Source organism: Enhydra lutris, unplaced genomic scaffold (genome assembly GCF_002288905.1).
Source record: "Enhydra lutris kenyoni isolate GAN:26980312 unplaced genomic scaffold, ASM228890v2 scaffoldscaffold66, whole genome shotgun sequence".
In the NCBI taxonomy this organism is placed as follows: domain Eukaryota; kingdom Metazoa; phylum Chordata; class Mammalia; order Carnivora; family Mustelidae; genus Enhydra; species Enhydra lutris.
The window spans coordinates 2,254,279-2,267,251 of NW_019154150.1; the positions used below are offsets into that span (position 1 = coordinate 2,254,279).

At 50.4% G+C, this 12,973-nt stretch overlaps 1 protein-coding gene across 3 annotated transcripts in view; it reads left to right on the forward strand.

Annotated features, from left to right (window-relative positions):
• The first annotated feature begins 5,776 nt into the window (after positions 1-5,776).
• Positions 5,777-12,973, forward strand: part of LOC111159087 (monoglyceride lipase) — a 106,301-nt gene continuing 99,104 nt past the window's right edge. For 2 of the 3 annotated variants that reach the window (XM_022521476.1, XM_022521478.1), the window contains exons 1-2: positions 6,176-6,209; positions 6,690-6,834. In XM_022521476.1, coding sequence (XP_022377184.1) covers positions 6,197-6,209; positions 6,690-6,834 — 158 coding nt within the window. In that variant the 5' untranslated portion in view covers positions 6,176-6,196. Of the gene's footprint in view, positions 5,791-6,175; positions 6,210-6,689; positions 6,835-12,973 lie in introns of those variants that run through there. The other variant, XM_022521477.1, reaches the window with a different exon arrangement.

The following is a 12,973-nucleotide window of genomic DNA, read 5'->3' on the forward strand; positions in this document are numbered from 1 at the left end:
AACCATCCTTGCAACCCAGGAACAAGGCCCACTTGATCCTGGTGAATGATTCTTTTTAATGTACTGTTGGATTCAGTTTGCTAATATTTTATTGAGGAGTTTTGTACTTACATTCATCAGAAATATTGGCCTATAATTCTCCTCTTTGTATTGTCTTCATCCGGTTTAGTATCAGGCTAATGCTGGCCTCATAGAATGAATTTGGAGAGTTAGTTTTTCTTTAGTTGGGTGCAGCAGAGGGTCTAGCAAAAGGGCAGAAGCATGCACCAACCGAAGCCGGCAGTTTCCATCCAGCAGCAGTGCTGACCACGATCAGGCACAAATGTGGCCCTCATGTTGCCAGGCTGTTGGCCTTTTGGAGGAAATCCAGAGACCAGCACTATCACATGGAATGTGGACTACTAACACAAATATTTCGAAAGCACAGCAATGGTCAATCTCAACCTCCTGCAGACCAGATACAATGCACAGGCTGCCAAGTTACACTTCTGCCTGCCCACTCTCCTGATGTCAGTGTGCTCTAGCCCAGTGCAAGGTGCAACTCCCACATCTCTGGCCTGACCTTTCTCTTAGTTCGAGACCCACAAGTCCAGCCTCCCTTATCTTGTGCCCAACATATCCAGCACTGCGGCCCCTTGTGACCACATCTCTCCGCTTGTCAAGAGAAGCTGGGAATCTGGATTTGCATGTGAAATTACCAATTAAAAAAATTCAAATGAAAGATTTTCTTCAGGGCACCGGCGGCGGGGTAGGGGGGGAGCTTAGTCAGTTAAACATCCACCTTCGCCTCGGGTCATGATCCCAGGGTCCAAGGATTGAGTCCCACATTGGGCTCCCTGCTCAGCAGGGAGTCCGCTTCTCCCTCTCCTCCTGCCCCACCCCCCCACTTGTGCGTGCTCTCCCTCTTTCTCACACTCTCTCTCTCTAATAAATTTTTTAAAATCTTAAATTTTTCTCCTTTGGACAAAAAGTACCTTTTGTGGGCCACTGAGGTGCCACCCTGCATTTAGGCAAGCTGACTGCCCACCAGGCACTGAGCTTAGTGCTATACAGACATGATCTCAACTGACCATGGCCAAGGCCAGCAGTGGGTATTCGTATCCCCCCATTTCAGGTGAGGAGACAATCTCAGGAAGGCCAAGTAAGTCGCTGGAAGTACACAACTGGCCAATGGAGCATATTTCAGAGTTTAGGTATTTTAATCTGATTTTCCTTCTAAGTTTGTTCAAAGTCTTACCTCTTCTCTATCATTCACTCTAATAACCATCTCCATTCCCAGCCTCCACCTCTCTCCGTCCAGAAGTGACCCACAGTTGAGGTATACAGCACCCCAAAGTCCTGGGATTGTAAAAAGCTATAGAAGTTAATTTGCCATTGCCAAAATTTCTAATAAGAGAAACTCTTGGCTTTCTTATTGTCTCCTAGTTTTTTCCTACTTCCTTCCTCCCCACAGCTATTTCCAGCATGTTCCATTCAGCTCAAACCTTAGAGCATTTCTGGAAAGCCACACAAGACACCAGTGGTAGCAGAAAGATACCTCTTTTATTTGAATTGCTGCCCTATCCTTTCATCCCAAGCTGTAGGGACAGATCCTGCCAACTGGCACTCTTCTGGAAGATGATTGTCTCTAGAGTGTTCTGGTCTAGAGAGACTGGGTCCTGAGGTCTCTGTGGGCACATGGGTAGGCAAGGAATGCTGGATTATATAGCCAGATATAGAACATCTGTATTTGCAATGGCACAGGAGATGTTCTTTTCCCTACTCCTCCCAGTAAGTCCAACTAAAAACCCTGTACATCATATATAAAACAAAGTGAAGGAGACTCTGAAAGGGGAGAGAAAAGGCAGACCAGCTAGAGACCTCAGGCGCAAAGGAACAACATGGAGTTGAGTGCTTGGATTTTTGTTTTGCCTCAGATATTCCAGTCTTGGAGCTGGAGAAGCCAGCAACCCAGAAACATCATGGGCACAGACCAAACAATACCCAACCAACCAAAGCCTGCTCTTTCAAGCCAAAGGACCAGGAGAGAGAAAGCTGAACAAGACAGAAAAGTTTCAGATGTTGACCTTTCTATACTAGTCAAATAACACGGAAGAAAAACATGGTGCAGTTCTACCCACCAAGGCTGAGTAGGCAACCTGGGCTTCTAGCTCTACCTGGGAGTAATGAGGCCACACCCACCCATCCCCTGGCCTGCAGCAGTGTCAGAGAGGACCAGCTAAGACAGCAGATTTCAATAAAATCCAGAGTCTCACCACATAATACAATACTAGACCATCTGGGTTTCCATAGAAAATCACACAGCTCACCAAGAACCACAGAAGACCTAAAATTGAATGAAAAAAGATAATGACTAGACGGTATAAGAAAGAACAGAGACTTTAAGGCAGCCATGATAAAAATGCTTCAAGGGACAATTACAAACATGGCTGAAACTAATGGAAAATAGAAAGTCTCAGCTGAGGACGAACCAAAGGGGGAAATTGTAGAGCTGACAAAGTCAATAGCTGAATTCAAAAAGCTCAGAGGATGGGTTCAGAGGCAGAATGGAGGGGAGAGAGAAAAGAAGCAGTGAACTGGAAGACAGGGCACTAGAAATTACCTCATTTGGACAATAGAGAGAAAATAGGAAAACAAATGAAGAGAGCCTCAGAGACCTATGGGACTATAACAAGAGATCTAACATCATATCATTGTGCCCCAGAGGGAGAGGAAGAGAAAAGACAGTGGGGAGGACAAGGTTAAAGTAAAGAAAGAGACAACACTGAAAGCTAACAAGGACACGGAGAGAATGGCCCTCTCACACATTCTGGGTGGGCATGTGAAAGGGCACAGCTGCACTGGAACACATTTGGGCAGGCTCTTTTTTTTTTTTTTTAAGATTTCATTTATTTATTTGACAGACGGAGATCACAAGTAAGCTGACAAGCAGGCAGAGAGAGAGGAGGAAGCAGGCTCCCTGCTGAGCAGAGAGCCCGATGTGGAACTTGATCGCAGGACCCTGAGATCATGACCTGAGCTGAAGGCAGAGGCTTTAACCCACTGAGCCACCCAGGCATCCCTGGGCAGGCTCTTAAACAACATGCAATTTCTGCAGTCAAATGCTCTACCCCTGAGCTATTCCCCCAACAATATGCAATTTCTGTATGGCCCAGCAATTACCCTCTCCGGAAATGAAGACTCATGTTCCTACAAAAACCTCTACATGGGCTGAGAAAGCAGCTTTATTCATGATAGCTCAAAGGGGTAATGACACAAAAGTCCCTCAATGAACTGTGTGGTTCATCCATACCACAGAATGCTACACACAACCACCAGAAATGCCGAAAGAAAACAGTGAATCCTAAATGATCACGTACTGTGTGATTTAAGTCATAGGACGTTCTCGAAATGAGAAAATTTTAGTAACAGAGAACAAATTAAGCACCTGGCACGGGTTATAAAGGAAACGGGGGTGGGAAGGAAGTAACTCTGGCTATAGAAGGGCAGCATAATGTTCTGGAATGTTCTGCATCTTGACTGTATCAATGTCGGTATTCTGATTGTGATACTGTCCTAGTTTCCCAAGATGTTACCACTAGGGAAAACTGGATAAAGGACACATAGCATTTCTCTCTATTATTTGTTACCAACTGCTGTGAATCCACCAGTATCTCAAAATAAAAAGTTTACTTCAAAAAAAAAAAAAAAAAGCCAGATATACAACAGCAGAGTCTCAGTCTCTTCAGTCCTGGTTTCCCAACCTGCTGACGGCACACCACGCTCTCATTTATGCTGGTAACCGAGCAAACAAATCCTCAAACTCTCTATCACCATTTCTACAGAGGCTCTGCTGATAACTTCAGCAAAATATGTCCTCCAAACTTTCACACTATTTAGTTTTGGAATGTTGGAGCTGGAAAAAAACAAAACAACAGCCACAGCCAAGGTTTATTGGTGGGCTATGGCCCCTCCAACCTCTCTATTAGATCCCCAATTGCTGTGCCTTGAAGAAATTACCATCCAAGTAAATACAATGTACTTAGCAGGGCCAGCGGGAAGGCCGGGCCCCCCAGCTCCCTGCCCCAGGGCTGCTGGCTCTGGACCCGTCCTGCACGGCTGTTGTAAACTGCCCCTCGGTGAAGTCACTTAGCTGTCCCTTCTCTGTCCCAAGCCTGATGAACTGCCTGAGGCCAGAGAGCTGGTGAGCCACTGGGCGGCACTTAAAACCCAGAGCTTCTCAAAGGCTATTGTTTTAGTTCTTAAGTTAGATCACAGGCTCTAAGCAGCCTGGGCCCCCTACACTCCCACAATGTGACATTGAGATACGGGTTTCTGGAGGACAGCAGTTCTTTTAATCATTGCTATGGTGTAAAGTTATTTGTGAAAGAAGGAAAGGCACAGAGGCCAGCTGAGGTCAGTGTGAGCTGAGGACATTTGTCACACTCCAGTCTGCCTCTACCCTACCACCTAGGTGCACCCCCACCCCAGCTTTTTATGTGTGTCTGACCATGTGTGTCTCTGTGGGGGTGTGAATGTGTGTGTGTGTGTATGTGTGCAATATGTGTGTCTGCCCATATGTGCATGTCATGTTTGTGTGCTTGGTGAGGTCTACGGGTGTCTGCACATGAGTGTGTCACACTGTGTTCCTTTCTGTGTGTGTCTGTGTAGGTTTGTGTATCTCCGCGGGCCCCACATGTCAGTCTTTGTGTACTGAGTATGTATGTGCTTGTGTGTCTGTCTGTATGTGTGGTATGTCATTTACATGTCTGTATGTGTCCATGCATGTGTATCTGTAGGCACGTCTATGCACATGCCTGTATGTGTGTGTGTCCTTGTGAACATGGAGCGTCTACATGTTATCTGTATGTGTCCCTGTGTGTTGTCTGTGTCTGTACGTGTAGTACCCAGGTGTGGGTCTGGGCACGTATGTGGCCCGTGTGTATGTATGCGTGCAGTCTGTATGTGCGGTGTGCGCGTGGGTCCCTACGTGGGTCTGTGTGCGCTAGGTGTGTTGCGCGTGGGTGTGGCAAGTCCTCCCGCGCTGACACTCTGGTGAGCCCAGCTGGATTCCAGGCTTGGTGATGGTCCCCAGGCGGCCACCCCGGGGCGCGGCCTCCCGCGAGGCCGGGCGGGGAAGAGCGCGTGGCCGGGTCCGCGGGCTGTGCCCCCTGCTCCTCCCCGCGGGGCCGGGCACACGTGGGCCCTGGGCGCCGCCTCTCCGCACCGCCTGCCGGTCCCGCGCGTCCCCACCCACCTCCAGCCGCCCCCGCCGCCAAGCCGGCCCGGGGATAAAGTGGCAGCGCAGACGCCGCGCCCTGTCGCCGCGGAGTCGGCGGCGCGCAGCTCGGCCCGACACCGGCCCGCCGCAGACGAGGACCCGCGGCGCTCGGGGAACGCGACAGCGGCGCTCGTGGCCCCGGTAACTGCCTCCCGTCCCCTGCCCCAGCCAGCAAGTGCCGTCCCCAGGGGTGGGGAGCAGCCTCGGGGGTCCCCCGCACGCTCGGCGTGGGCTCCCGCGCCCCCTGGTGCGCGCGCGTGTGCGCGCGAGTGTCTGTGTGGTGCGCGTGTTTGTGTGCGCGCGTCTGTGCGCGCGCCCTCCCCTGCTCCCTCGCACCAGCCGCCAAACCAACTTGTCCGCGTCAACTCCATCTTCACGGTCCCCCGCCGTCCCCGTGCACACGCCCGGCGAAGTCTCCTGGTTTTTCCCGTGGCTTTCCCAGTGACAGCTGCGGGGCTCCTCGGAGACAGGCAGGGAAGCAAAGTTTGTCAGGAGCCTCGGGGGTGACTTTGCCTCGGGGACCCGCATTTGTGCGTGTGCGAGGTGCCTCCGGGTGCGCGGTGCTAGTTTCCCAGTTTCCCTGGGCAGGGGGTGCGGGACTCGGAGCCCCTCCCCCCACCGAACCCCTCCATGGGTTTGTCTAGGGAAAGTGATGACCTAAACTAGTAGTGGGGCATAGCAGGCGCATGTTCCCCGCCCCTGGGGAAGGAGGGGAGCCCCGGAGGGCTTGTCAGTGCAAGCTGGTCGCAGACTGCCCGGCTCCGCACCCCCTAAAGCCCGAAAGGCAGGCTCTGGGGGCAGGGCGCGGGGTGGGGGGACAGGGGCTGGGGAGCTGCTTGAATGCTGCCCTGTGACCGCAGAGATGAGGGAACAGCCCTTATTTGCCTGGCTCTGATCCTCCATGCTGTCGTGGTTGTGGAATGCAAAAGCTAGGACATGATGGAAACAGGTTTGTCACGGAATCTTTGGAATTTCAGACAGGAGGAATTAATTGGAGTATCATCCACCTCATTATTGTGCCCCTTTGAAACTTCCTTGGGGATTTTGAGATAGATGGGTCTTCTTGCAGCTGGGTCTTTATACCCACAGAGCTGACTATAATTTCCACTTGATTACTGCTAAAATAGTCTTTAAGATGAAGTTTCCTGAAATGATTTAAAATAAACACAGATGGGAAGGGGGAAAAAGCTGTAATGAGGCACTTAAAAAATAAAGTGAGCATTTTCTTAAGAACAAATGGGATTTTTCAGTCTTGGAGAGATTGCAAGAAATATATGGGTTTTTAAGAATCTTTGAAATGGAGGGTTTTTGGTTTTTTTTTTTTTGTACTGCTTAAAAAATATTACTGACACTGAATAACGCTTTTCTCCCCATCTCTGTGTGTTTTGCCATATCTCTGACTTGGGAATATGTCCTCTTTTCTTTCAAGGACTTGACGATCCTTCCAGAATGCCGGAGGAAAGTTCTCCCAGGCGGACCCCGCAGAGCGTTCCATACCAGGACCTGCCTCACCTGGTCAACGCCGACGGGCAGTACCTTTTCTGCAGATACTGGAAACCCATGGGCACACCCAAGTAAGTCTGCCCCAGATGCTCACGGGAACATTCTCACCTGCCTCTCCTCCTTCACGTGGCATCTCCTCTGGGGCCACTTTCTTCATGACCTACTTCACGTCAGGCACAGGGGTACTAACAAAGCTGAGATTTATACTTGATCTTTTTTTTTTTTAATTAAGAAGCAGGAGTTCTATTTTCATTATAACAACTAGGATACTGATTCTACCGTATGGCAGTGTTCAAAAATTCCACATGACTTTATTTTTTGTGCTGGCGTTGATTTCCTGTGGTACAGGCATTCCTTTAAAAAAATCAAACCCAATGACTCCAGAAAGCCACCAAAGCAGATAAGAAAATCAAAACTTTATCTATAGAGTAATCTTCCCTTTCTTTTCCTGATCAGTTTTAAGCTTCTGACATGTCCTAGGTGTACATCTAGGAAGAAAGGGGCCTGGGTATTTCCTTCTGATTTCTTGCCAGCTTGATTACTTCGTCCATTTTCCATCAAGGATTTGTCTTGCTATTAGAAACAGGCGTCGGGACTATACTCCATCAGACAGCTGGTCTCCTGCTGCTCCCCTCCTCTTGTACAAAACAGGGAAAACCCTGCTTGTTTGTGTTATTCAGGGAAAGAAATTATTTGTGGTGACCAATTGGCCTGGGGATGGGAGAGCAACTCCTGTCCCATGGATATCTTACCTGCCTCATAGGCCTCTGGTCTCCTGGCGGACAAGGTCTGGTGTGGATTATGTCTCTGTTTCAGTAATCACCTGACCCTAGGACAGCCATATAATCTCGCCCGTGTTTTCAACAAGGTGTACGTAATCCAGGTAGCTGCCCATGAAAAACACAGAGACAGGGACTTTTAAGGACCTGGTTTAAATCATAGCCTCAGGGCAGCTATAAATTGGCTATCATAATGGGCTGAAAATAGTTTCTTCCAGTTCTGGCAAAATCTTTCTCGAAGATTTCCTCGAGAAGAGAGTGTGTATGTCTGCATGTGTGTCAGATGGAGAGAGTGGGGCAGGGAGGGAAGGAAGGAGGGAGGAAATGGGGGGGGAGAGGGAGAGAAAGGGTTGTCAGTCATTATCCTTAATTCTCCACTCTGACTTATTCTCCACTCTGACTTAACTGGCTATAGAATTGCATATTCTTGGTCCAGTTTCGAAGAACTTTGTGGTATGTGGTGCATTATTTGATCAATGTACAAAGAGAGGACAAAGAATCGGAAGGACATATTTTTAATGTCCAGGTCCCGGACTTTGGGAGCTTTCCTTGGTTGAGTGGAGATGCCATCCTAGTTTGAGGTCAAGGAGATAAGGAGGGCCTCCAGAGGGGGCTGTGCAGGGCGGTGGGCGAGCCGGTTGGGAATGGCCCAATTGGCTGCCATTCCTTGGCTGTGAGTGGTTTTCACAATCTCGCTGTGGGGAATTCTGTTGGCTCCTTTACTTTTGCTCCACTTAGATGCAGCAACAGCCCCCCGCCCCTGCCCCAACCCCCAGTAGTTCGAACTGAGAAGTTCAGGGTTTGTGTTGTGGTAGCTGCCCGTGGCAGTAAGAACGTGGGTGGGTGGGTGGCTGAGGCAGTTGGGTCCTGAGAGTTGGGAGAGAGATGTGACCGGGAGGCCACCGCTGTCCCCTCCTCTGCCTCTATCCCCTGGAGATGGCATAGATCATGGGGAGTTGGGGCCAACGTCAGGAGTGATCTTCAAACCATTTCACCACTAGTCCCGACCAATCAGAAATTCCTGGAGGCAGATGTTAAACCTGTGGTTTGCCTCTCTGGATCTTGAGGAGGGCTAGGGCTTCCTGGAGGAGGTGTTGTGGCAGCCAGAGTGATGGGGAGCAGTGAGGGCCTCGGGGCAGAGGGTTATGCCAACTGGATGAGAGCATGTCCGTGTCTTAATAACTGAGAGCAGCTGCTTGGGCAGCTAGCCGCTACTATGCAGGCCTGCCTTCTTGTGTGTTCTGGAACATCTCTGCTGTGGAGTTTCAACACTGTTGCCTGTTGCTTTCAGGAAGGGGGAGGGGACCATTGGCCTCCGGGGAGTGTCCTCAAGGCCCTTTCCCAGTTAAGCTCAGGGCCTTCTCTGTTCTATCTAATCTGTGGGGAAAACCCAGACAAATGTCACCTTCTCTCTCTATCCTTCCACTCTGCTCCCTTTAAAAAAAAATCTTTCTCACCGAAGAACTTGAGATCTCAGAAGCCACCCTGGGCGTCACCTGACACAGAGGGTCTGTGTGTACCCCTGTTGGTCACACTGCTTTGGGTTGGTTTTGTGATCAGCGAGTTGCTGCAGCTCCTGGGGCCTGCCTCAGAGCTCCTGGAACTTTCTGCTCTCATGGGACTTGCTGGGCTTCAACAGCAGCCCCACGGGTGGCTCAGAGCAACCCTGGGTCACAGGTGTCAGCCATAGCTGGGAAACCGGCCTAACCTGCTTATGGAAACAGAGGATGTCTTTATAAATGCCGGCTTCTCTCTCCAACTGGAAGAAGAAAACATTTCTTGGGATGGTCATTCTAATGTGTGGGTCCAGATAGGATGCTGTGTTTAATAAGGCAGGACAGAGGCTCTGCCTTGAATCATTTCATGCCAGAAAATTTTAAGCTTGCATTGGGCAGCGTCAAGGCCAATTCACGCTCCTCAGGTAGCACTTCCAGGGATAATGAACCTTATACTTAAGGTAGAGCAGAGTTCTATCGGCTGAGTGTCTCATGTTAATTGAATATCAAATGCGTGCCGGGATCTGGATTTGGCTCTATGCACACAGTTGGACCTCACATCAACCTGTGAGGCAAAGCTTAGCATGACTATTTCCATTTTACATGTGGGAGCACAGGCCCAAGACGACCCAGCTAGGATAGCTGGGTTCAGGTCAAAGTCCTCTGGCTCCAAGTCGGGCGCTCTTAATGCACCACCGAGAAAGACAGACTTTCGTCGTTTTAAGCAGCGTCTTCCTGATCAATTCTTGCATTTCTGATTAGGGTTAAAGATCACTTTACCGGTGGGGAAGAGTAATAGAATAATGAATTCTCCCTAATCGTTTGCTCAGAATTACTGAAAGTGGGAAATAGAGGAAAGATACAGATCCGTTCAGCAACCAAAAATCTTGGGAGGCCCCCAGTGGTGTGGCTGCTTTATCCAGACGCTATATTCCGGACTTTGACCATCCTGGTTCTTCCGCCTGTTTCCACAGTGGGCGTGGGTTGGATACACAGATGGGTGCCCTCCATCTTTCTTTAAAGTCGGTACTTCCCTCCATGCACTTGGTCTCTGGGCAGCCCCTCAGCTCTGAAGAGCAGACAAGCGTTCTGTCTCTAGCTCCTGTGGCCTACTGGGGGAGCTGTTCCAAAGAGCGGTTGTCCCTTGTCCCTGGGCTCGCAGAGGTCCCTGTGCACACACCCTGCCTGGAGACTACTGGAATACACAAGGGACTCACTTTTGAAAGTTTCATTTGGCATTTTGTTCCAGATTCCCCTACATTTTCCGAGACCTTTCAGAGCAGAAGCCCCCGGAATTCCTTCTCCAGACCTTGCTGGCTTTGTGCTCTTTCCCTTTCTGGCGTCTGACTTCGGTCTCAGTAACCACCTGGTTTTTCCCGCCAGTCACCCCGCAGCCACACCCATTAGTGGCCACCACTGCCTCTCCCCTCCCGGTTCCACCAGTCTGGGCTGTGAAGGGGGTGGTGTGCAGTTAGTGTGGTTTTTAGGGCTTTCCTCTTGGTGACATAGAGTGGGGGCTGGGAGCAGGGCACATGGCAGGAAAGGGACTAACAAGGGTCACGTGGCATCATTTCTGGAACCTCTGCAAGGTCTCAGCCTTGGCCATTCTCAGTGGATCTAGAATCAATAAACCAAGGTCCCTGCTCCCGCTACTCCCCTCCTGTCCCTTATTCCTCAGAGACGGGCTCAGCTGACATGCTCTACCTCTGCCCTGGGTCACATGGATCCCTTTCTCCACGAAGCTGTCACAACCTGTAGCTGCATTTTTGGGCATGCCGTTTTAGGACACTTCCTCCCACCTATGCAAATTTACCTGGAGAAGAAGTGGTTCCTCAAAGCTGGGATATATTTAAAGGCTACAAAACACGCTCCCTTCCTGCCACCCTCATAACGTCCTCCTCTCATCAGCCACCAGCCCCTTGGGCGTGGCACCAGTGGCTCCAAAAGATAAGGGCTCCCTCCCAGCCTACTGGATCCAGACCCTGGCGAGGCAGCGTCTCCACCATCTGGCTGGACATAAATTCGATCCCTACCGCCTTCTGGAATTTTGTTCTCCTAGATCAGACTGGCTTTTCTGGTGCTCACCTCCCCCTTCAGTTTTCTAATCAGGTTGTAAGTCAGTGATTTAGTGCCCCTGTCCCCGCCCCCCAGCCGACATCATTGGTCCAGTGTTCTGGGCAAGGTTGCACGAGTTCTGCCTCCAGCTTTGAGTGTCTCCACCTCCCCATATGTCCCCTGCTGACTCCTGCAGCTCTCATGACCTGTCCACACTTTGAACTCCTGCCACCTGTGGGACTGGGTGTTACTGCATCACTTGGGTTTGGTTGCTTGGTTTTGGTTACCACACCTCCTCAGTGTGGACCAGATCACATCCCTTCTTTGTCCCTACAAGGAACCATCTTGAACTCCATCCTCTTGGTCTCTACGGGTGTGAGGATAGTCCAGCTCCTCCGACAGCCAGCCCCTGAGACCTGCTCTGCTCCCTAGTTGTAAGGCGCTGGCAAGCTGTGGGGCTCTTCAGAAGCCTCTGTAACAACACAGGCTCTCAGGGCCCACCTTCTGCTCTTCTGGCTCAGCTGCCATCATGCTCCCATTCAACCAGCCAGTTCAGCCAACACTTAGTTATTGACATCTACATGTTCAATGCATTGTGTTGGGCACCAGGGTGGGGAGGGGGTGGCAAAGACAGCTTTGTTTGATGAAGGGCTGGGGGTAGGAGAGCTCATGGATAATTGCAGTGTGATCTGGCAAGCCCCTAGGGATAGGACCACAGCCAAGCCCGGCAGAGCCTGTGTGCAAATGAGGAAAAGAGGTCCATCCGGGTAGACCCAGCCCCTCGGGTGTGTGGCTGGGAAGCAGAATGTGGGCTGGATTTCAGCTCCTACTCATCCTTTCAGCCAGTGCCCTTGGCCTTCAGGAAGGGCATGCCAGGAGAGGGAGTTGAGGCAGGAAGGCATGGGCTGCACGAGATGTTTAGGAGCCCCAGCAGTGGTATTACTGGGGCAGAAGGCAGGAAGGAGCCTAAGGAAGCTAGAGAGGTGGGAGGGGCCAATCCCTGGCGGTTGGGGTGGGCAGGGGAGTCTCTGGGCTGTGCTCCGGGCTTGGCCTTGAACCTTCAGAGAGTGGGGGCCCCGTAGGTAGGTTTTAAGTCAGAAGTGCTGTAGTCAGATTTGTAACTTGGATAGCCAGCTGGTTGGAGGTGTTTGCCATAATCCAGAGGACAGGTGAAGAGGGTGGAGTCTCCACATAGCAGTGGGTCCACGTGATAGCAGTGGGAGGACTAAAGTTGCCCACCCCTGGTGATGATGGCGGTAGAGGTTGGGAAGGACAGCTCCCAGGTGCCTCTGCAAGGGACGGGCGCACGGGGAATACAGGGTTTTCCTTCCCCGCACACCCCTTTATTATCTCTGTTCTGAAGATGCCTGCTCTGCTCTCTGATGGTGAGGACAGGAGGGGCCCCATGGGATTCTTCCCTGGAGTAAACTTGTAGGAGAAATGGAGGAGAGGGAGCATGGCCAAGCAAACCGAATTCCCAGTAAAATATTAATGACAAGGTCAAGTTCATTTTCATGCAGGTGAGAAGGGAATCCCATCTTACATTAGCTGTCCACAATGAGGACTCAGAAATGAAGCGCCTTTGACTGAATGTGTTGTTTTACGAAATTCACACCTAAACTCCGAGAAAGTGGACCTCACTCTGAATTTATAGCAACGACACTATTTTCAGTCAGATCAATCAGTTTTTCAGTAGCAATCTGATTTTCTTCTGCCTATTTTAAGGAGTTCCAGAAGTTTCTTTCTCTTGTAGGAGCTGTTGTTTCTCCTTCTGGTGCTTCTGCCTTTGTTATAGCGAACTGCCTTATCTTTAAATAGGGCATCGCTTCTGGGTGGTTTCTTTTTTTTTAAAAGACTCTTCGAATAGCAAAGATCTTTTG